The sequence below is a fragment of the Musca domestica genome, unplaced genomic scaffold, assembly GCF_030504385.1.
Source record: "Musca domestica strain aabys unplaced genomic scaffold, Musca_domestica.polishedcontigs.V.1.1 62, whole genome shotgun sequence".
NCBI classification, from domain to species: domain Eukaryota; kingdom Metazoa; phylum Arthropoda; class Insecta; order Diptera; family Muscidae; genus Musca; species Musca domestica.
Window position 1 is genome coordinate 381,565 of NW_026712369.1, and position 23,719 is coordinate 405,283.

Sequence of the window (23,719 nt, forward strand, 5' to 3'; positions counted from 1 at the left end):
TTCATATAGGAATATAAACTGTGATGCTTAGGCTGGAAATACATAAAGCGCATATTTGGCTGGCTTAAGTCATCGGCTGGCTTCTTCGGAAATGAACAAAGGAGACTAGGGCCAAAATCGAACTAGGTCAACCTAAAACTCCTTTGTTCATCTACGAAGAAGCCAGCCGATGACTTAAGCCAGCCAAATATGCGCTTTATGTATTTCCAGCCTTACTCAAATAGTTTTTATGAGGAATTAAGGCATTAAAAATCAGTTTGCCTACCACGCCACTTTACTTCCCCATGCGGTCCATTCTTAAATGTTATATCTTTAAACGTTTAATTTTCAAATAATTAGTATTTTTATTCATAGAAATTCATAAAAGGAAAAATTGTGTTTTAAAATAATGGAAAATATCTCTGCAGTTCAATAACACCCAAAATCAAAAAGTAACCGAACAAAGTTGGTCCAACACCGGCAATTATCTATAAATAAGCAAAGTTTTTTTTTTAAATATTTAATAAAAATTTTGAATTTTTCCAGAACCCACCATGTCCTTGGACTTCAAATTACCCCAACCGGCAGTAAAACAATTCGAAACACTGCTAACCGGCAGCAAGAATGCCACAGTGGAAGTAAGGCACAAGGCTAGTGCAACGAATAAAGGCTGCTCATTATCCAAAGTGGCCTGGCAAAGAAATTTTTAAAATGATTGGCCTCAAAACTGGATATTTTCTATTTACCCATTTGACAGCCTCCATCATAAGGACCCTTGCCACCAAATGATTGGCCCCAAGAAGTGTCAACAGAATCGCAATTACCATAAAACCCATTAGCTTTAGGGTCATGTTATTTGTAACCCCTTCCAAATGTTCCATCAGATATGTTGGTAGGCCAGATTTCTCCAGAGCCATGCCATAGGCCAAGCTGCTGCCATATACAAGGAAATAATTCCAGGGCATTAGTTTTGGTATTGCTGACCAGGGTAATATGCTCGGCGACATTTTGTAGCTATTGGGTTCTGCGGGGGGAGAGAATGAGGTTAGGTTGTCATCAAAGAAAAAAATTCAAAATGGGTCGCAAATTCTTACCACGACATAAAAAGTAATTCAAATGAGAACAATTATTGGGACAAACAAAAGCTACAAGGCAGATTAGCATAACAAGTGTGGAATATTTGATGAGACTGTAAAAAGGTATTGAAAAGGAAAATTAAAAAAATTAAATCAAGTAGAATTTTAAAAGTTTTTAGAAAATAGATTTAAAAATGGACGACCTCCTTTTGATCTTCAATAAATGGAGATAATTTTACAGGCTTCTATTTTTTTTTTTTTAAATCTATGGAAGGTTAATAGGTAATCCACCTATTCTTTAAAGATTTGTGGAAGGTCATTTATCGACCTAAAAACCCCTTACTTACACTGTGTCATTCAAATATTGCATTTCTTCCACAACTCTAGCGCCAATCAAAACAAAAACATACACAATCATCAGAAGACCGGTGATTATTATGTCCGCCACTCCATTTTCCCTTTCACCTTGAATTAGGACATCCAAAGTTGGCGTAAGGGCAGCCGCATCAAAGGTTATTTGCTTTTTACGCTTGGAACGCCATAGAAGCAGAAATGCTATTTGAAGGTAAACCATTGTGAAAGTTAGCAGTAGTATGGACGTGGCGGCGGATGTGATGAAAGTGCCGATCTGAAGATTGCTGGAAGAGGAATCAAGATTTCAGAATGGATTTACATTTTTTTTAAATTTTTATATTCATTTAATTAATTTTTTATTGATTTTACTCACCTCTTATATATTTTTAGGAACTCATATCCAGCTTCGGAAGACCAAGGCGTTAGCATGCCACCAATGTTGGCAGCAAAACCAATTCCAATATAAAATGCATTTGCCACTTTCGAGGGAGCAGCGGATGGGGAGCTGAAACTAAGGAAACGAATTTTAATTAGAAAAACGGTTAGGATTCAAGATAGGCTGAGCTCAAAGATATGTGGCATATTTTTAAAGTATTTCATGAAGGAAGGACATTTTCAAGCTTATGTAGGATTATTGGTCGTTTCCAGAACTGCAAGAATATAAAAGTTTTTACTATGATAACCGATCTTCCCTTTACGATATCGAAGAAAATTGCAAAACTAGAAGATTCTTGCAGGTACAGGAACAGAGTATATTTTATAAATGCTCTGTTCCAGAACCAGCAAGAATCCACTATTTTTGCAATTTTTTTTGATATCATCAAGTTCTGGAACAGACCAAAAATTATTTATTTTTTAGTATTTTATTGCATATTTTTTGATAGCTTTAGAAAATATGTTTTGATAATATTTTTTTGAATATTTTTATGAAATAAAATATAAATATTATGAATTCTTAATACCTTTATTAGATATTTTTTTAATTTTTTTATAAACTATGTTTTTTTTTTAAATTTTTATACAATATTTTTTTAATATTTTTATAATTTTTATAAGATAATTCTGTATATTTTATAAAATTCTTTATTTTTCATATTTTTTTTTGAATATTTTTAGAAAATATTTATTTAATATTTTTTGTTAATACTTTTATTTTTTTATATTTTTATAAAATATTGATTTAGTATTTATTTTTTGCAGAAATTATTTTTTGTTAATATTTAAAAAAATGTTTTTTTTTAATTTTTTATTTAATATTTTTAAATAATTTTGTTAATGTTTTTATAAAATATATTTTATATTTATATTAATTTAATAATTGATTTAATATTTATTTTTTTGCAGAAATTATATTTTGTTTATATTCAAAAAAATGTTTTTTTTTTTCTTAATTTTTTATGCATTATTTTTTAATAATTTTGCTAATATTTTTAAAAAAAGATTTTTTTTTTCAATATTTTTATAAAATATGTTTTTTATTTTTGTAATTTTTTATTAATATATTAGAAATTTTTTTTAATAGTTTTAAAAAAATATTTATTAATATTTTATAAAATATTTTAAATTTTTCTTTACAAAATATTTTTTTATATATTTATAAAAATTTTTTAATAGTTGATTTAAATTAAATTTTTCTTTTTGTTTTTTAAATATTTTTTTCAGAAAATATTTTTTGTTCATATTTAAAAAAAAATATTTTAAAAATATTTTTTCAAAATAATATTTTTAATAGTGATTTAAATTTAATTTTTCTTTTTGTTTTTTAAATATTTTTTGAAAAAAAAATAATTGTTGGTCACATTTATATAAAAATATTTTTATTAAATATTTCTTTAATATTTTTATTAAATATTTTTTATTTTTTTGTTAATATTTAAAAAAAAAAACATTTTTTTATTTTTATTAAATATTTTTCTTGATAGTTGATTTAAATTTCACATTTTTGTAATTTTTTTTTGATATTTTTATAAAATTTGTTATTTTTATAAAATTTTTTATTTTTATATTTCAATTTTTTTTATATTTTTTATACAATATGCTTTTATTATTTTTATAAATTATTTTTTTAATATTTTTATTATTTTGTATATATTTTTCTAATATTTTTATAAAATTTTTATTAAATATTTTTTTAACATTTTTATAAAATATTTTTTGTTAATATTTAAAAAAAAGTTTTAATATTCTTTAAAAATATTTCCTTGATATTTTTAGAAAATATTTTGTCAATATTTAAAAAAATATATTTTTTTAATATTTTTTAATAGTAGATGAAAATTTAAGTTTTCCTTTTGTTTTTTTAAATATATTTTGCAGAAAATATTTTTTGTTCATATTTTAAAAAACACATTTTTGTAAAATATATTTTTTTTAATATGTTTATACAATTTTTTTAAATTTTTAAAAAAAATTTTTTCTTTATTTTTAAAAATATTTTTTTTGATTTGATTCAAATTTAATTTTTCCTTTTTTTCACATATTTTTTTTTGTAGAAAATACTAGAGAAAACAAACACATAAATATTTTTTGTTCATATTTAAAAAAAAAATTTTAGAAAATATTTTTATAAATTATTTTTTTATTGTTGGTTTAAATTAATTTTTTTTTAAATATTTTTTTTTTGAAAAAATAAATAATATAAAAAACAAATAAAAATAAAATATTAAAAAAATATTTTTATAAAATATTTTTATTGAATATTTCTTTTATATTAATTTATTTATTTTAATAATGATTTTTTTATTATTTTAATATTTTAAAAAATATGTCTTTATTTTTAAAAAATATTTTCTTAATATTTTTTTAAAAAATATATTTTTTTATATTTTTATAAAATATTTTTTTTAATAGTTGATTTAAATTTAATTTTTCTTTCTTAATTTTTTTATATCAAATTTAATTTTCTTTTTTTATATATATTTTTGTTCATATTTAAAAAAAAATATTTTTTTAATATGTTTAAAAAATATTTTTTAATATTTTCATAAAATATTTTTTTTAATATTTTTATAAAATATTTTTTTAAATAGTTGATTTAAATTTAATTTTTCTTTTTGTTTTTTAATATGTTTTTCCTGATAAAAAATTTTTCCTTGGGTTCCGCATCAAATTAAAAATATGTTACTTACCCATCACCAATTTCCATGTCTCTCTCCTCCAAGGCTCTGCAAACACCCAGCTCATCCAGAATCGATAGCATAGCCCTTGCTGTGGGTATCATCAGGGAACAGGCACAGGCATTTGGTATCAAGGCGGACAAAATGAACGTGAAAACCATCAAGAAGGCTAAAATTCTAAAGGAACGAAAATTATATCCTTTGTAAGTCCTGGTCTATCTTGAGAGAAGGTTTAGTGGTCATACCTCATCGGATTTACACCAATTGTCCTCAAAAGTCTCAGAGCCAAAAAACGATCCAATCTATTGTTCACCATGGCTATGGCCATGAAACAGGCCAAGACAAATACCATTTGACTGTCCTGGGTGTAGGACATGCACACCTCCGTCGAGGACTGATGATGAAAAAAAATTTTTTTTTTTTGGAAAATTAAGAGAAAACAAACATTTTTCCTTCTTACCATAACCCCAAAAATGGGCAACAATACCATAGGCAGGACTGCCGTAACACCCTGGGGTATGACATCGACGGTATACCAAAGCAAGGATAATATCAGCAGATATAGGGTGCGGTATTCCTATTCGGGATATTAAGAAAATAGTTAATGCATCACAAACTGAAAATACATACCAATGTAGGTTCCCGAAACACCAAGGGTAGTAGCACCAGCGGCGACAGGAAATTAAAGAAGCCATTGTGATGGATGCGACAGCAATTGCGTAGACGTTTTCCAAATTTAATATCCCTACAATGGAATTTTGAGGTAAAATTGTCTCAGAGATTTGAAATACTTACTCTTCCATATTCGATTGCAGAAACAGAACCGTCTGTTAGGAGATTATTTTTTGGAATGAAAAAAATTGTTTTCAATTTTTTTTCTTTTTGAAATATTTTGTTTTCAAAGGCTACTGAGGTGAATTCAAAATTAAAAAAAATCCATTTTGGGTTCCTGGTAAAGAATTGCTGAGAATTTTCGCAAGTTATGACAGATAAAAGTATTGAAAATTGTGACCCTTTGTGGTTGAGGGACCAGAAGGGTTTCGCAGATATATATCATCTTCAGAACAGATTTTGTGTTAGCAAAAATATTTGGATGTGTGAAATTTGAAGAGAGTTGGATGCTTATTTCGGATTTTATAATCGTTTTGGTTATTTAAAACTTTGACCCTTTGTGGGGGAGGTACCAGAAGGAATGGTCCGATCTCTACCATCTTTACAACAGATCTTGTGTTGAAGGAAATATTGAGATATGCCAAATCTGAGTGGAATCGGATGTTAATTTCGTGTTTTATGAGCTTCATGGTTATTCAAAATTCCGACCCTTTGTGGGGGAGGTACCAGAAGGAGTGGACCGATGTTTCCCATCTTCGCAGCAGATCTTTTGTTATTAAAAATAATGGGATGTGTGAAATTTGAAGTGAACCGGATGCTTATTTCGGATTTTATAATCGTTTTGGTTATTCAAAACTTGAACCATGTGTGAGGGAGGTACCAGAAAAAATGGTCCGATCTCTACCATCTTTACAACAGATCTTGTGTTGATGGAAATATTGAGATGTGCCAAGTCTGAATGGAATCGGATATTAACTTCGCGTTTTATTAGCTTCATGGTTATTCAAAATTCCGACCCTTTGTGGGGTAGGTACCAGAAGGAGTGGACCGATGTTTCCCATCTTCAACGCAGATCTCTTGTTAGTAAAAATAATGGGATGTGTGAAATATGAAGAGAACCTGATGCTTATTTCGCGTTTTATGACCTTCATGGATATTCAAAATTTTAACCCATTGTGGGGGAGGTACCAGAAGGAGTGGTTCGATCTCTACCATCTTTATAACATATATTGTGTTGATGGAAATATTGAGATGTACCAAATCTGAATGGGATCGGATGCTAATTTCGTGTTTTATGAGCTTCATGGTTATTCAAAATTCCGACCCTTTGTAGGGGAGGTACCAGAAGGAGTGCGCCGATACATTTCATCTTCACACCACATCTTGGGTTAATAAAAATATTTTGATGTGTGTAGTTAGAAGAGAACCGGATGCTTATTTCGGATTTTATAATAGTTTTGGTTATTCAAAACTTTGACCCATTGTGGGGCAGGTACCGGAAGGAATGGCCCGATCTCTACCATCTTTAAAACATATCTTGTGTTGATGGAAATATTGAGATGTACCAAGTCTGAATGGAATCGGATGTTAATTTCGTGTTTTATGAGCTTCATGGATATTCAAAATTCCGACCCTTTGTGGGGGAAGTACCAGAAGGAATGGACCGATATATTCTATCTTCACAGCAGATCTTTTGTTAGTAGAAATAATGAGATGTGTAAAATATGCAGTGAATCGGATGCTTATTTCGGATTTTATAATAATTTTGGTTATTCAAAACTTTGACCCATTGTGGGGCAGGTACCGGAAGGAATGGCCCGATCTCTACCATCTTTAAAACATATCTTGTGTTGATGGAAATATTGAGATGTGCCAAGTCTGAATGGAATCGGATATTAACTTCGCGTTTTATTAGCTTCATGGTTATTCAAAATTCCGACCCTTTGTGGGGTAGGTACCAGAAGGAATGGTCCGATATATCTCATCTTCACACCAGACCTTGGGTTAATGAAAGTATTGTGATGGGTGACATATGAAGACAACCGGATGCTTATTTCGGATTTTATAATCGTTTTGGTTATTTAAAACTTTGACCCTTTTGTGGGGGAGGTACCAGAAGGAATGGTCCGATCTCTACCATCTTTACAACAGATCTTGTGTTGATGGAAATACTGAGATGTGCCAAGTCTGAATGGAATCGAATGTTAATTTCGTGTTTTATGAGTTTCATGGTTATTCAAAATTCCGACCCATTGTGGGGGAGGTACTAGAAGGAGTGCGCCGATACATTCCATCTTCACACCACATCTTGGGTTAATAAAAATATTGCGAAGTGTGTAATTTGAAGAGAACCGGACGGTTATTTCGGATTTTATAATCGTTTTGGTTATTCAAAACTTTGACCCTTTGTGGGGGAGGTACCAGAAGAAATGGTCGGATCTATACCATCTTTGAAACATATCTTGTGTTGAAGGAAATATTCAAATGTGTCAAGTCTGATTGGAATCGGATGTTAATTTCGCTTTTAATGAGCTTCATGGATATTCAAAATTCCGACCCTTTGTGGGGGAGGTACCAGAAGGAGTGCGCCGATACATTCCATCTTCACCACATAACTTGTGTTAGTAGAAATAATGGGATGTGTGAAATATGAAGAGAACCGGGTGCATATTTCGGATTTTATAATCGTTTTGGTTATTCAAAACTTTGACCTTTTGTGGGGGAGGTACCAGAAGGAGTGGTCCGATCTGTACCATCTTTTAAACATATCAAGTGTTGAAGGAAATATTGAGACGTGCCAAGTCTTAATTGAATCGGATGTTAATTTCGCGTTTTATGACCTTCATGGATATTCAAAATTTTAACCCTTTGTGGGGGAGGTACTAGAAGGAATGGTCCGATCTGTACCATCTTTTAAACATATCTAGTGTTGATGGAAATATTGAGATGTGCCAAGTCTGAATGGAATCGGATGTTAATTTCGCGTTTTATTAGCTTCATGGTTATTCAAAATTCCGACCCTTTGTGGGGGAGGTAGCAGAAGGAGTGCGCCGATACATTCCATCTTCACAGCAAATCTTGTGTAAGTAGAAATAATGGAATGGGTGAAATATGAAGAGAACCGGAAGCTAATTTTGGATTTTATAATCATTTGGTTATTCAAAATGTTAACCCTTTGTGGGGCAGGTACCGGAAGGAGTGGTCCGATCTGTACCATCTTTTAAACATATCAAGTGTTGAAGGAAATATTGAGACGTGCCAAGTCTTAATTGAATCGGATGTTAATTTCGCGTTTTATGACCTTCATGGATATTCAAAATTTTAACCCTTTGTGGGGGAGGTACTAGAAGGAATGGTCCGATCTGTACCATCTTTTAAACATATCTAGTGTTGATGGAAATATTGAGATGTGCCAAGTCTGAATGGAATCGGATGTTAATTTCGCGTTTTATTAGCTTCATGGTTATTCAAAATTCCGACCCTTTGTGGGGGAGGTAGCAGAAGGAATGCGCCGATACATTCCATCTTCACAGCAAATCTTGTGTAAGTAGAAATAATGGAATGGGTGAAATATGAAGAGAACCGGAAGCTAATTTTGGATTTTATAATCATTTGGTTATTCAAAATGTTAACCCTTTGTGGTGCAGGTACCGGAAGGAATGGCCCGATCTCTACCATCTTTAAAACATATCTTGTGTTGATGGAAATATTGAGATGTACCAAGTCGGAATGGAATCGGATGTTAATTTCGCGTTTTATGAGCTTCGTGGTTATTCAAAATTCCGACCCTTTGTGGGGGAGGTAGCAGAAGGAGTGCGCCGATACATTCCATCTTCACAGCAAATCTTGTGTAAGTAGAAATAATGGAATGGGTGAAATATGAAGAGAACCGGAAGCTAATTTTGGATTTTATAATCATTTGGTTATTCAAAATGTTAACCCTTTGTGGGGGAGGTACCAGAAGAAATGGTCCGACCTCTACCATCTTTATAACATATCTTGTGTTGATGGAAATATTGAGATGAGCCAAGTCTGAATGGGATCGGATGTTAACTTCGTGTTTTATGAGCTTCATAAATATTCAAAATTTTGTCCCTTTGTGGGGGTGGTACCAGAAGGAGTGAACCGATATTGTTAATTTTCACACCTGAACTAGCACTGATGCAAATATGAGGAATTTCAAAGTTGGAGCAAAATCGGATTATCATTTCTCTTTCTGTGCAGAAAATATATTTTTTGAAAATTTCGACCTTTTGTGGGGGAGGTACCAGAATGAGTGGCCCGATTTTGACCATCTCCGAACTCGATCTAAGTTTAACAAAAATAAAAAATCGGATACTCCCTTCGAAGGTTATCATGCGCACCAGCCAGACAGAGGGACGGACATCGCTAGATCGACTTACAAATGTCCTGAAACGGATTTGGTCCAAAGAGACCTAGGGTCTAAAACTGTTAGTTCGATGAGGGACGTATGGCTGCCATATGGCTGAGGGTACAAAAAGTGGATACGTGGATTTTTTAGATATATAATTTTTCAAATAATCCATACCTAAAGACCTTATCTTAGAAGATTTGTTTTTTAGGAAAAATTTTAAGGACAACTTTTTAGTGGTCTACGGTGTCAAATATATTTTTCAAATAACTTCTACTTTAAAAGGTGCTTAAAAAATGGTGCATTTAAGAAAAATCTCTTCGATTTATTTGCGATCTATATTTCCTTCATGGCTCCGAGCAGGGTAATGAAAGAAAAGGCTGTCTTGAAAATCTGCAAAAAAGTTGAACTTTAGTAATTTCGAAACAGAAGAATTTGCCGCGACCTACAAACACCAACAAATTCACATTGATTACAAAATATAAGCCCTTCAAGGAAATTTCCCTTTGGGTCCTTAGCAAAGGCAACAGCATCAGCTTTTTCTCCGAGGGATACATTTTCTCCCACGGCATGGCCATATAGATGTCATGGCACAGCATGTCATTCTGAGGAGGAAAAATCAGAATTATTTGAGAGCAGGGAGATATCCCCCTCCCCCCCCCTTTAACGTACCTCATTTTTCAACTTCTCCCCACCGAAACAGTAAATCATCAACTGCATGGTTATGGCGGCCGAGGCAAAAAAATGAAATGGAATATTGGCGAAATTCTCATCATTGGTCAGCGAGTAGAGTAGGAAACACAACTGCAGGCAACTCATCGATATTTCACTCCATAATATCTCACCATACAAACGATTTAGATTTTCGGTAAATTTCAATGTTCGATTGTGATAGCTTACGAAGGCGGCAACATCGCTGACAAAATCTCGATGATTGTCGTAGGCATCAATCTTCAGGGCGGTCTCCTTGATTTTATGGCGTAGAATGCGAAAATGTCCAGACACGGCAAAAATATACCAACCGAAGAGGGTATCAATGCCCACCGACATATTGAACCAGGCCCGAACCACCAACAGGGTGCCGATATAATAGAAAATCGAAATGTGAAAACCATTACCACTGACAAAGAAGAATCTGCAAAAAGGGTCAAAAAATTTCGATTAAAGTGGATTTTTTAAAAATATTTTTCCGAAGTCCCATTTAGAGACGTGGATTTTTTAAAAATATTTTTCCAAGTCCCATTTAAAGACGTGGATTTTTTAAAAATATTTTTTCCAAGACCCATTTAACGACGTAGATTTTTTAAAAATATTTTCCAAGTCCCATTTAAAGACGTGAATTTTTTAAAAATAATTTTTCCAAGTCCCATTTAAAGACGTGGATTTTTTAAAAATATTTTTTCCAAAACCCATTTAAAGACGTGGATTTTTTAAAAATATTTTTTTCAAGGTACATTTATAGACGTGGATCTTTAAATTTTTTTTTCAAGGTATATTTATAGACGTCGATTTTTTAAAAATATTTTTTCAAGGTACATTTATAGACGTGGATTTTTTAAAAATATTTTTTCAAGGTACATTTATAGACGTGGATTTTTTAAAAATATTTTTTCAAGGTACATTTATAGACGTGGATTTTTTAAAAAATATTTTTTCAAGGTACATTTATAGACGTGGATTTTTTAAAAATATTTTTTCAAGGTACATTTATAGACGTGGATTTTTTAAAAATATTTTTCAAGGTACATTTATAGACGTGGATTTTTTAAATTTTTTTCAAGGTATATTTATAGACGTGGATTTTTTAAAAATATTTTTTCAAGGTACATTTATAGACGTGGATTTTTTAAAATATTTTTCAAGGTACATTTATAGACGTGGATTTTTTAAAAATATTTTTTCAAGGTACATTTATAGACGTGGATTTTTTAAAAATATTTTTTCTATGTACATTTATAGACGTGGATTTTTTAAAAATATTTTTCAAGGTACATTTATAGACGTGGATTTTTTAAAAATATTTTTTCAAGGTACATTTATAGACGTGGATTTTTTAAAAATATTTTTTCAAGGTACATTTACAGACGTGGATTTTTTAAAAATATTTTTTCAAGGTACATTTATAGACGTGGATTTTTTAAAAATATTTTTTTAAGGTACATTTATAGACGTGGATTTTTTAAAAATATTTTTCAAGGTACATTTATAGACGTGGATTTTTTAAAAATATTTTTTCAAGGTACATTTATAGACGTGGATTTTTTAAAAACATTTTTTCTAGGTACATTTATAGACGTGGATTTTTTAAAAATATTTTTCAAGGTACATTTATAGACGTGGATTTTTTAAAAATATTTTTTCAAGGTACATTTATAGACGTGGATTTTTTAAAAATATTTTTTCCAAGTCACATTTAAAGACGTGGATATTTTAAAAATATTTTTTCCAAGTCACATTTAAAGACGTGGATTTTTTAAATTTTTTTCAAGGTATATTTATAGACGTGGATTTTTTAAAAATATTTTTTCAAGGTACATTTATAGACGTGGATTTTTTAAAAATATTTTTTCAAGGTACATTTATAGACGTGGATTTTTTAAAAATATTTTTCAAGGTACATTTATAGACGTGGATTTTTTAAATTTTTTTCAAGGTATATTTATAGACGTGGATTTTTTAAATTTTTTTCAAGGTACATTTATAGACGTGGATTTTTTAAAAATATTTTTTCCAAGTCACATTTAAAGACGTGGATTTTTTAAAAATATTTTTTCCAAGTCACATTTAAAGACGTGGATTTTTTAAAAATATTTTTTCCAAGTCACATTTAAAGACGTGGATTTTTTAAAAATATTTTTTCCAAGTCACATTTAAAGACGTGGATTTTTTAAAAATATTTTTTCCAAGTCACATTTAAAGACGTGGATTTTTTAAAAATATTTTTTCCAAGTCACATTTAAAGACGTGGATTTTTTAAAAATATTTTTTCCAAGTCACATTTAAAGACGTGGATTTTTTAAAAACATTTTTTCCAAGTCACATTTAAAGACGTGGATTTTTTAAAAACATTTTTTCCAAGTCACATTTAAAGACGTGGATTTTTTAAAAACATTTTTTCCAAGTCACATTTAAAGACGTGGATTTTTTAAAAATATTTTTTCCAAGTCACATTTAAAGACGTGGATTTTTTAAAAATATTTTTTCCAAGTCACATTTAAAGACGTGGATTTTTTAAAAATATTTTTTTAAATTTTTTTAAATTTTAAAATTTTTATTCAAAATTTTAATATTTTTTATACATTTTTAAAATTTAAAAAAATAAATAAAATATTTTAGACGTCGATTTTTTTAAAAATATTTTTTAAATAATTATTTTTAAAATTTAGAAAAATTAAATATTTGTAGACGAGGATTTTTTTATAAATATTTTTTTTTAATTTTAAAATTTTTATTCAGAAATATAAACTTTATTTAAATTTTTAAAATTTAAAAAAATTAAATATTTATAGACGTTGATTTTTTTAAAAGTTTTTCCAATGCCCATTTAGATGTTTTTTAAATATTTTTTCAAGACCCATTTAGACGTGTATTTTTTAAAAATATTTTTAAAGCCCATTTTGAAGTGGAATTTTATACAAATATTTTTTATAAGACCCACTTACACGTGTTTTTTAAATATTTTTTTTTTAATTTTTTTTTTAAATATTTTTTTAATTTTTTTTAATTTAAAATTCTTATTAAAAAATGTAAAATTTCTTTTTTAAAAAATTAAAATTTTTATTAAAAAATTTAAAATTTCTTTTTTTAAAAAATTAAAATTTTTATTTAAAAATTTATTTATTTTTTAATTTAAACTTTTTTTTTAAATTAAAAAAAAAATAATTTTTTATACAAGTCGATTTTTTTTCCAGGCCCATTTATATAGGTGATTTTTTTAGGAAATATTTTTTTTTAAAGGCCCATTTTAGAAGTATTTTTTTAAGAACCTTTTTTTTAATATTTTTTTCTAAGAATTTTTTAAAAATATATTTTTTTTAATATTTTTTCCAAGGCTTGGATTTTTTTTAATATTTCTTCCAAGAATTTTTTCCAAGAATTTTTTTAAATATCTTTTCTAAACATTTTTTAAAAAAATATTTTTTTTTTTAATATTTTTTCAGAATTTATTTCTAAAAGTATCCTCTCAATTCAAACTTACTGCAATTGAAATGGCAATCGAAGATGAACTCCCCTTCCCTGGACATATTCATAGAGCATAAAAAGCCAGGGCATAACAGCCATTATGGTCGCAGCAATGTAGCAGCAATAATAGTAACCCAAGGCAATCCACTTTCCCATGCGATTTTCCGAAATCCAGATTTCCCATTCCTTGGCATTGGCTGAAAATCGAAATAATAAAATTTTAAATTTCTCCCTCCCTAATCCCCCAAACTTACCTCCCCGTGCCAAACGATTCATATCCCATATTAACTTCAACATTTCATCACCCTTAAAAACCATCACCAGAACCTTGAATGTCAGCAACATGCCCTGATTAAACATGGACAGAGAAGAGGTTATGGCATCAATGTCGGTGATGCTGTTAATGACGAAATTCGCAAATCCATATTCCATAAAAACCGTACAGAGGATGTTGAAGAGGAACGTCCAGCCCGATTTGAGTAGCGCACTCCGACGGGTCACACCAATATCCAAACCCAAGACCATAAAGGCTCCAAACTGCACGGGCAAATAATCCAAGTTTTGCCTTTCCGTATCGGACATTTTCCACACACCAAGCAATTTCACTGACGAATGACAGTGGGTATTGGAAAATGTCTAGGTGTATGCCTCCGTTTTTGGTTATTCAAAAATTCACAATCAAATTATTTGATAATTGTTTTGTTGTTATTGCATTGCTAATTTTCAACCAAGATTTAATTGGCTGACACTTTCGCACATATTGGGAAATTAAAAGAAAATTGTCTCTTAAATATTTATGTCGGAAAAGTGTTCGTTAAGGAGAAGTAAATAAATTGAAAAAAAAAAAAATATTTTCCAGAAGAATCGACGAATTTAGGTATTTCAAAAATAGTTCCTTTGATGGTCCTTAAAATGATTTTTAAATAAGTAAAACAGAATATTGGGAGGTGCTGTTATATGGAGGCTATACGAAGACCATCAAAATACCGAATATAGGTAGGTATCGTATATCGGAGCAATACAAGGACCTAACCCTGCATAGACAGTTTTCTGTTACAGGCTCTAGTACCTATTAGGAACTTAAAATATGAAATTTCAAATTATTTCGGTGAATGTTATACCTAAAATCGTCAAAATATCAAATATAAGGAGGTACTGATATATGGGGCCTATATGAAGACCTGAACCTACATAGACAATTTTCTGTCATAGACTGTAGTTCCCATTACGAACTCTTAATACGAAATTTGAAAAAACTCGGGTTAAAAATGTCGCTAAAATCATCAAAATATCGAATATTAGGAGGTACCGTCATGTGGAGGCTATACGAAGACGTGGTTATGCACATAATACTCTTCCAGTGGGTAAAGTACTCAGAAGGAACTTGTTTTGTGAATTTTCTGATAATTCATATTCCATCCATATTCTATTGAAAATATTTAAAAAACAATGTTGCTTTCAGGGTCCTTACTTGGTGAGTCCTTAAAAATGTGTTCAAAAATCCACATTACTTTCAGGGTCCCTAAATATATTTTTAAAAAATTCTCGTTCTTTGAAAATGTAAAAAAAAAAAGAAATAAAACTCATTTAATCTTTAAATTTTTTGGTTTTACATTTTTATTCAGAATCAGTTTTATTTATTTTTTTGTTCTTTTGTCAACTACAATTTAATTGTATTTTGTATTTTGTATTTGTATTTTTGTTTATTCATTAATTTACTAATAATTGTTGTTACATTTTGAATTGTGGAGGGGTTAGATTTAACGGACGTTTAACTAGAGTTTTATTCTTGAAGTTTGGGTTAGTCTAAAAAATAATTGAAAACTTTGTTCTTTGAGACATTGGTGTTTGTAACAAAAGCTAAAAGGGTTAACAATTTGTTCTGTGGAGAGGGGATGAAATTTTAATCAAATTGACATCAGGGATTTGAGGGTGGTTGGCAACTGTATTTCATTTGGCGTTGCCAATAGCTAAAAATAATTTTGTGACAATTGGCAAAAAAGGGTGCTTTTTAACTCTCCAATCAGGCAATGAACGGTGCGGTGCGTTTGAGAGAACACTAAAAGAGAGAAAGAGAGGTGAGGATGGAGGGAAACTATTTCTTCTTCACTTCTGGTTTCCTTTCATCTCTGTTATCAACGGCTATTGTAAGTGTTGCCAAAAACACTTTTACGTGGTTGATGTTGCCAACCAGTAACAATGATATTAGAGATGCCACCGTCACTTAGACATTTCTGATTGGCAATCCACAAATGCCATAACTTGTCATCAGCCAAATGAAATTCAGTTTAACTTAATTTTAATATATTCAACTTATTTTTTAAAAAAGAAAAAAATATATATATTTTTTAAAATTAAATAAACAAATAGTATTTTTGCTAACAAAATAGGAACATAATGGATTAACAGAATTGCTTAAAAACAAATAGTAACAAATTGTTTGTTCCTAACAAAAAAAAATTGAACATAGGAAGTATACGAGTATGCAATTATATATCAGTGATTTGTAGATATATATATTAAATAAATTATATATGTGTTTATTTATATATGTATAAATGTATAAAACTTAATTTTATATATTTGTTTTTTTTTCTAATTTGTTTTAGAGTTGTGTTTGGTTGATCTGTAGATGTTTTATTAGTTTTGAATAAATCTTACAGGGGCCTTAAAATACTGGAGAGGAAAAAATGGAGAAGCAAACTCGAAAAAAAAAACAATATTAAAACATGTTACAAAGTGTCAGTAGGTATTGCAGACAGATGTATACCCTCAGCCAATGTTCGATTGTTTATATATATTCAAAATTTTCCAGTGTACCGATATATCCCATATTCACAGCAGATCTTGTTTAAATAATGGGATGTGTGAAATATGAAGAGAACCGGATGCTTATTTCAGATTTGATGACCTTTTTGGGTTTTCAAAACATTGAACCTTTGTAGGAGAGGTACCAGAATAAATGGTCCGATCCCTACCATCTTTAAAACAGATTTTGTGTTGATGGAAATATTGAGATGTGACAAGTCTGAATGGAATTGGATGTCAATTTTGCATTTTATGAACTTTCTTAGATATTCAAAATTTTGACCTTTTGTGGGGTAGATACCAGAAGGAGTGGACCGATATATCCCATCTCCACAGCAGATCTTGTGCTAGTAAAAATAATGGGATGTGTGAAATATGAAGAGAACCGGAAGCTTATTTTGGAATTTATGATCGTTTTTTGTTATTCAAAATTTTGACCCTTTGTGGGGGAGGTACCAAAAGGAATGGCCCGATCTCTACCATCTTTGTAAATGATCTTGTGTTGATGGAAATATTGAGATGTACCAAGTCTGGTTAGATTCGAAAGTTAATTTCGCGTTTTATGAGCTTCATAGATATTCAAAATGTTGACCCTTTGTGTGGAAGGTACCAGAAGGAATGGCCCGATCTCTACCATCTTTGTAAATGATCTTGTGTTGATGGAAATATTGAGATGTACCAAGTCTGGTTAGATTCGAAAGTTAATTTCGCGTTTTATGAGTTTCATGGATATTCAAAACTATGACCCTTTGTGGGGGAGGTACCAGAAGGAGTGTACCGAAATATCCCATCTACAACGCAGATCTTGTGTTAGTAGAAATAAGGGGATGTGTGAAATATGAAAACCGGATGCTTATTTCGGAATTTATGATCGTTTTGGTTATTCAAAATGTTGACCCTTTGTGGGGGAGGTACCAGAATATAGCTATAGCTCGCATCCGATTTGTTTTATTTTTTATTTGTTTTATGAAGCTCTACTAAATATGCAAAGGGGTGTAGGGTATCATAAAGTCGGTCCGCCCCACTTAGCGACTTTCTTTATTGGTTTTGAAATGCTGTTGAGAATAAATATTGAGTTCAATTCAATAAAATTAATTATAAAAATATTTTTTGGAATGTTTTGAAAATATTTTTTTTTCAAAAAACTGAATCTAAATCTTTGCTAATTGTTTTTAACAAAAATATTATTTTTTTGAAAATTTTGTGTGTTTAAAATTTTTTATTTTTTTTTACTTTTTTTTTTGATATTTTCTTTTAAATTCAATCCATCTCTTTATGTCTCAGTATTTTGCTGCCCTGTAAGTTCGTGCTTTTGGATTCTATTTTTATTTCGATTTGATTTCATTGGTGTCGATAAATCTATAATTTTGAAATGGCTATCTATCAATCAATAGCAGGTTTTTGCAAAAATTCGTGAGAATATTTATTTTTCTTTTTTTTTTTTAATGGTTTTAAAAAAGATTTGAATTTCACAAAAAAATCAAATCATCTTTATAACCGATTTTTCTATATTTTATCTCTTTTTAATTTAAATGTTCATGTTCAAGCTCCAAAAAATGTGTGTTTCTGCAAAAAGTCTCATAACAGCTTAAGACAGGATTTCTTCCTTTTTTATAATTATTTTAATTTTTTTTTAATCTTAAATTTAGTTTCATTTGTTTTTTTTTTGTCTAGGTTCAGTTTCAAAAATGTGCTTAAGTTTTAAGTCCCTAAAAAGAAGAGCCAAACATGAATTTATTATCGCATTTCAGATATCAAATATTCAAGCTCCCATTTTTTTTTTCAATATTTTTTGATTACTTTTTTCAATATTTTTCTTTCGCTTGCAAGTCCTCAAATTTCATTTAGCCAATTTTTTTTTTCTAAATTATTTTTCTTATATCAGTAACACATACATATATATCTTATAAAGGCAGATAGTGGACTGTGTGTGTATGTGAGAGAGTTGAAAAAAATAAATGGTAGTCTCTCCATGAAAATATGAGCGAGTATTTTTTGTAAACAATCCATTCTCTTTTTTCTCTCTTTTCTTTTTGGTGAAAAATTTACGAAGATGAAGTGGATTTTTTGGAACGTCTTCTTGTATTGCCTGGGCAACCAGAGGCACTCAGCAGATGAAGCTTCCAGCCACCATCCAAAGGTAAGTGGACATCATCGTGGCACAAGGGACAACGGGCTGCACCGGTTTTTAATTCTGCAAAAGAAATTTGGATGATATTTCATAAAAAAAATATTTTTTAAAAATTTGAAAAGAAAATCCCACCTCTACAATAGTCCTCCATTTGGTGTAGATCGTAGAGCTGCTTGTGTACCGACTCTGTGCATCTTTCACACATGATGTAGTTGTCCTTGACCTCGCATTCCTCTGAAAAAATGAAGATTTAAATTGAAACAAATTTGAAAAATCCAAAAAAAAAAAAAAACAAAAATAAATAAATAAAATAACTAAAAGTCTTAAAAAAAATTAAAAAAAAACTGAAAAAATATATTTTTTTCTTTTTTTTCTTTTTTTTATAAAAATCAAAATTGCAGAATGGTATTTCAAAAAAAAAATATATTAAAAAAAAATTTTGGACTCACTTGTCAGATGATAATTTAAGGCAGCCACTTCCAGGACTTGACTACACTGGGGACATTTTGTCAGAAATGGACAGGATTTCCAGTAGTGACGATCCAGCTGAGTTTGATCACCGCTCTGTGAGGACCAGTCACAGAATGGACAAGATCTGGAAAGAAGACAAAACTTATAGTAAAAAAAAAAAATAATCTCCTAAAAATATGCTTTAAAAAATAATTAGAATTTTTTCCGAGGACCAACCCAAAAATAATTTTGGATTTTTTAAAGAATTTTTTCCAAGGACCATCTGATCCATAAACGTGGATTTTTTAAAGAATTTTTTCCAAGGACCATCTGATCCATAACCGTGAATTTTTTTAAAGAATTTTTTTTAAGGACCATCTGATCCATAACCGTGTATTTTTTAAAGAATTTTTTCCAAGGACCATCTGATCCATAAACGTGGATTTTTTAAAGAATTTTTTCCAAGGACCATCTGATCCATAAACGTGGTTTTTTTTATAGAATTTTTTCCAAGGACCATCTGATCCATAAACGTGGATTTTTTAAAGAATTTTTTCCAAGGACCATCCCAGCAATAAACGTGGATTTTTTAAAGATTTTTTTCCAAGGACCATCCCAGCAATAAACGTGGATTTTTTAAAGAATTTTTTCCAAGGACCATCTGATCCATAAACATGGATTTTTTAAAGAATTTTTTCCAAGGACCATCTGATCCATAAACGTGGATTTTTTAAAGAATTTTTTCCAAGGACCATCTGATCCATAAACGTGGATTTTTTAAAGAATTTTTTCCAAGGACCATCTGATCCATAAACGTGGATTTTTTAAAGAATTTTTTCCAAGGACCTTTAGATCAATAAATGTGGATTTTTTTAAAGAATTTTTTCCAAGGACCATCTGATCCATAAACGTGGATTTTTTAAAGATTTGTTTCCAAGGACCATCTGATCCATAAACGTGGATTTTTTAAAGATTTGTTTCCAAGGACCTTTAGACCAATAAACCTGGATTTTTTAAAGAATTTTTTCCAAGGACCATCCCAGCAATAAACGTGGATTTTTTAAAGAAATTTTTCCAAGGACCTTTAGACCAATAAACGTGGATTTTTTAAAGAAATTTTTCCAAGGACCTTTAGACCAATAAACGTGGATTTTTAAAGAAATTTTTCCAAGGACCTTTAGACCAATAAACGTGGATTTTTTAAAGAAATTTTTCCAAGGACCTTTAGACCAATAAACGTGGATTTTTTAAAGAAATTTTTCCAAGGACCTTTAGACCAATAAACGTGGATTTTTTAAAGAATTTTTTCCAAGGACCATCTGATCCATAAACGTGGATTTTTTAAAGAATTTTTTCCAAGGACCATCTGATCCATAAACGTGGATTTTTTAAAGAATTTTTTCCAAGGACCATCTGATCCATAAACGTGGATTTTTTAAAGAATTTTTTCCAAGGACCATCTGATCCATAAACGTGGATTTTTTAAAGAATTTTTTCCAAGGACCATCTGATCCATAAACGTGGATTTTTTAAAGAATTTTTTCCAAGGACCTTTAGATCAATAAACGTGGATTTTTTAAAGAAATTTTTCCAAGGACCTTTAGACCAATAAACGTGGATTTTTTAAAGAAATTTTTCCAAGGACCTTTAGACCAATAAACGTGGATTTTTTAAAGAAATTTTTCCAAGGACCTTTAGACCAATAAACGTGGATTTTTTAAAGAAATTTTTCCAAGGACCTTTAGACCAATAAACGTGGATTTTTTAAAGAAATTTTTCCAAGGACCTTTAGACCAATAAACGTGGATTTTTTAAAGAAATTTTTCCAAGGACCTTTAGACCAATAAACGTGGATTTTTTAAAGAAATTTTTCCAAGGACCTTTAGACCAATAAACGTGGATTTTTTAAAGAAATTTTTCCAAGGACCTTTAGACCAATAAACGTGGATTTTTTAAAGAAATTTTTCCAAGGACCTTTAGACCAATAAACGTGGATTTTTTAAAGAAATTTTTCCAAGGACCTTTAGACCAATAAACGTGGATTTTTTAAAGAAATTTTTTCAAGGACCTTTAGACCAATAAACGTGGATTTTTTAAAGAAATTTTTCCAAGGACCTTTAGACCAATAAACGTGGATTTTTTAAAGAAATTTTTCCAAGGACCTTTAGACCAATAAACGTGGATTTTTTAAAGAAATTTTTCCAAGGACCTTTAGACCAATAAACGTGGTTTTTTTAAAGAAATTTTTCCAAGGACCTTTAGACCAATAAACGTGGATTTTTTAAAGAATTTTTTCCAAGGACCATCCCAGCAATAAACGTGGATTTTTTAAAGAATTTTTTCCAAGGACCATCCTAGCAATAAACGTGGATTTTTTAAAGAATTTTTTCCAAGGACCATCCCAGCAATAAACGTGGATTTTTTAAAGAATTTTTTCCAAGGACGATCTGGTCCATAAACGTGGATTTTTTAAAGAATTTTTTCCAAGGACCATCCCAGCAATAAACGTGGATTTTTTAAAGAATTTTTTCCAAGGACCATCCCAGCAACAAACGTGGATTTTTTAAAGATTTTTTCCAAGGACCTTTAGACCAATAAACGTGGATTTTTTAAAGAAATTTTTCAAGGACCTTTAGACCAATAAACGTGGATTTTTTAAAGAAATTTTTCCAAGGACCTTTAGACCAATAAACGTGGATTTTTTAAAGAAATTTTTCCAAGGACCTTTAGACCAATAAACGTGGATTTTTTAAAGAAATTTTTCCAAGGACCTTTAGACCAATAAACGTGGATTTTTTAAAGAAATTTTTCCAAGGACCCTTAGACCAATAAACGTGGATTTTTTAAAGAATTTTTTCCAAGGACCATGCCAGCAATAAACGTGGATTTTTTAAAGAATTTTTTCCAAGGACCATCCCAGCAATAAACGTGGATTTTTTAAAGATTTTTTTCCAAGGACCATCCCAGCAATAAACGTGGATTTTTTAAAGAATTTTTTCCAAGGACCATCCCAGCAATAAACGTGGATTTTTTAAAGATTTTTTTCCAAGGGCCATCCCAGCAATAAACGTGGATTTTTTAAAGAATTTTTTCCAAGGACCATCCCAGCAATAAACGTGGATTTTTTAAAGAATTTTTTCCAAGGACCATCCCAGCAATAAACGTGGATTTTTTAAAGAATTTTTTCCAAGGACCATCCCAGCAATAAACGTGGATTTTTTAAAGAATTTTTTCCAAGGACCATCCCAGCAATAAACGTGGATTTTTTAAAGAATTTTTTCCAAGGACCATCCCAGCAATAAACGTGGATTTTTTAAAGAATTTTTTCCAAGGACCATCCCAGCAATAAACGTGGATTTTTTAAAGAAATTTTTCCAAGGACCTTTAGACCAATAAACGTGGATTTTTTAAAGAAATTTTTCCAAGGACCTTTAGACCAATAAACGTGGATTTTTTAAAGAAATTTTTCCAAGGGCCTTTAGACCAATAAACGTGGATTTTTTAAAGAAATGTTTCCAAGGACCTTTAGACCAATAAACGTGGATTTTTTAAAGAAATTTTTCCAAGGACCCTTAGACCAATAAACGTGGATTTTTTAAAGAATTTTTTCCAAGGACCATGCCAGCAATAAACGTGGATTTTTTAAAGAATTTTTTCCAAGGACCATCCCAGCAATAAACGTGGATTTTTTAAAGATTTTTTTCCAAGGACCATCCCAGCAATAAACGTGGATTTTTTAAAGAATTTTTTCCAAGGACCATCCCAGCAATAAACGTGGATTTTTTAAAGAATTTTTTCCAAGGACCATCCCAGCAATAAACGTGGATTTTTTAAAGAATTTTTTCCAAGGACCATCCCAGCAATAAACGTGGATTTTTTAAAGAATTTTTTCCAAGGACCATCCCAGCAATAAACGTGGATTTTTTAAAGAATTTTTTCCAAGGACCATCCCAGCAATAAACGTGGATTTTTTAAAGAATTTTTTCCAAGGACCATCCCAGCAATAAACGTGGATTTTTTAAAGAAATTTTTCCAAGGACCTTTAGACCAATAAACGTGGATTTTTTAAAGAAATTTTTCCAAGGACCTTTAGACCAATAAACGTGGATTTTTTAAAGAAATTTTTCCAAGGACCTTTAGACCAATAAACGTGGATTTTTTAAAGAAATGTTTCCAAGGACCTTTAGACCAATAAACGTGGATTTTTTAAAGAAATTTTTCCAAGGACCTTTAGACCAATAAACGTGGATTTTTTAAAGAAATTTTTCCAAGGACCTTTAGACCAATAAACGTGGATTTTTTAAAGAATTGTTTCCAAGGACTATCTGATCCATAAACGTGGATTTTTTAAAGAATTGTTTCCAAGGACTATCTGATCCATAAACGTGGATTTTTTAAAGAATTTTTTCCAAGGACCATCTGATCCATAAACGTGGATTTTTTAAAGAATTTTTTCCGAGGACCATCTGATCCATAAACGTGGATTTTTTAAAGAATTTTTTCCAAGGACCATCTGATCCATAAACGTGGATTTTTTAAAGAATTTTTTTTCCAAGGACCATCTGATCCATAAACGTGGATTTTTTAAAGAATTTTTTCCAAGGTCCATCTGATCCATAAACGTGGATTTTTTAAAGAA

At 30.1% G+C, this 23,719-nt stretch overlaps 4 protein-coding genes across 7 annotated transcripts in view; all 4 read right to left on the reverse strand.

The window, feature by feature from the left end:
• Window positions 1–323: 323 nt before the first annotated feature.
• On the reverse strand, window positions 324–1,945 carry LOC101891207 (protein I'm not dead yet-like). Its single transcript, XM_011297789.3, has 6 exons — window positions 1,783–1,945; window positions 1,403–1,693; window positions 1,074–1,168; window positions 726–1,003; window positions 533–670; window positions 324–467 (listed from the first exon to the last, which is right to left on the reverse strand). The coding sequence occupies exons 1-6, from the start codon at window positions 1,836–1,838 to the stop codon at window positions 381–383; spliced, it is 945 nt and encodes a 314-aa protein (XP_011296091.3). The 5' UTR covers window positions 1,839–1,945; the 3' UTR covers window positions 324–380.
• A 2,812-nt stretch (window positions 1,946–4,757) lies between these two features.
• On the reverse strand, window positions 4,758–5,453 carry LOC131805851 (Na(+)/dicarboxylate cotransporter 3-like). Its single transcript, XM_059129549.1, has 4 exons — window positions 5,321–5,453; window positions 5,156–5,270; window positions 4,986–5,102; window positions 4,758–4,919 (listed from the first exon to the last, which is right to left on the reverse strand). Exons 1-4 carry the CDS (start codon window positions 5,326–5,328, stop codon window positions 4,758–4,760), a joined length of 402 nt encoding a protein of 133 aa, XP_058985532.1. The 5' UTR covers window positions 5,329–5,453.
• Window positions 5,454–6,223: 770 nt separating this feature from the next.
• The window catches only part of LOC101899509 (centrosomal protein of 104 kDa), a 285,464-nt gene continuing 267,968 nt past the window's right edge, over window positions 6,224–23,719 (reverse strand). For 3 of the 4 annotated variants that reach the window (XM_059129555.1, XM_059129556.1, XM_059129554.1), the window contains 3 exons: window positions 19,080–19,225; window positions 18,763–18,864; window positions 16,288–18,693 (listed from right to left, as the gene is read on the reverse strand). In XM_059129555.1, the coding sequence (XP_058985538.1) occupies window positions 18,545–18,693; window positions 18,763–18,864; window positions 19,080–19,225 (397 nt within the window). In that variant the 3' untranslated portion in view covers window positions 16,288–18,544. Of the gene's footprint in view, window positions 6,257–16,287; window positions 18,694–18,762; window positions 18,865–19,079; window positions 19,226–23,719 lie in introns of those variants that run through there. The other variant, XR_009343855.1, reaches the window with a different exon arrangement.
• Window positions 9,725–14,321, reverse strand: LOC109614374 (odorant receptor 45a-like). Its single transcript, XM_020039792.2, has 5 exons — window positions 13,946–14,321; window positions 13,708–13,888; window positions 10,182–10,644; window positions 9,959–10,114; window positions 9,725–9,902 (listed from the first exon to the last, which is right to left on the reverse strand). Exons 1-5 carry the CDS (start codon window positions 14,271–14,273, stop codon window positions 9,846–9,848), a joined length of 1,185 nt encoding a protein of 394 aa, XP_019895351.2. The 5' UTR covers window positions 14,274–14,321; the 3' UTR covers window positions 9,725–9,845.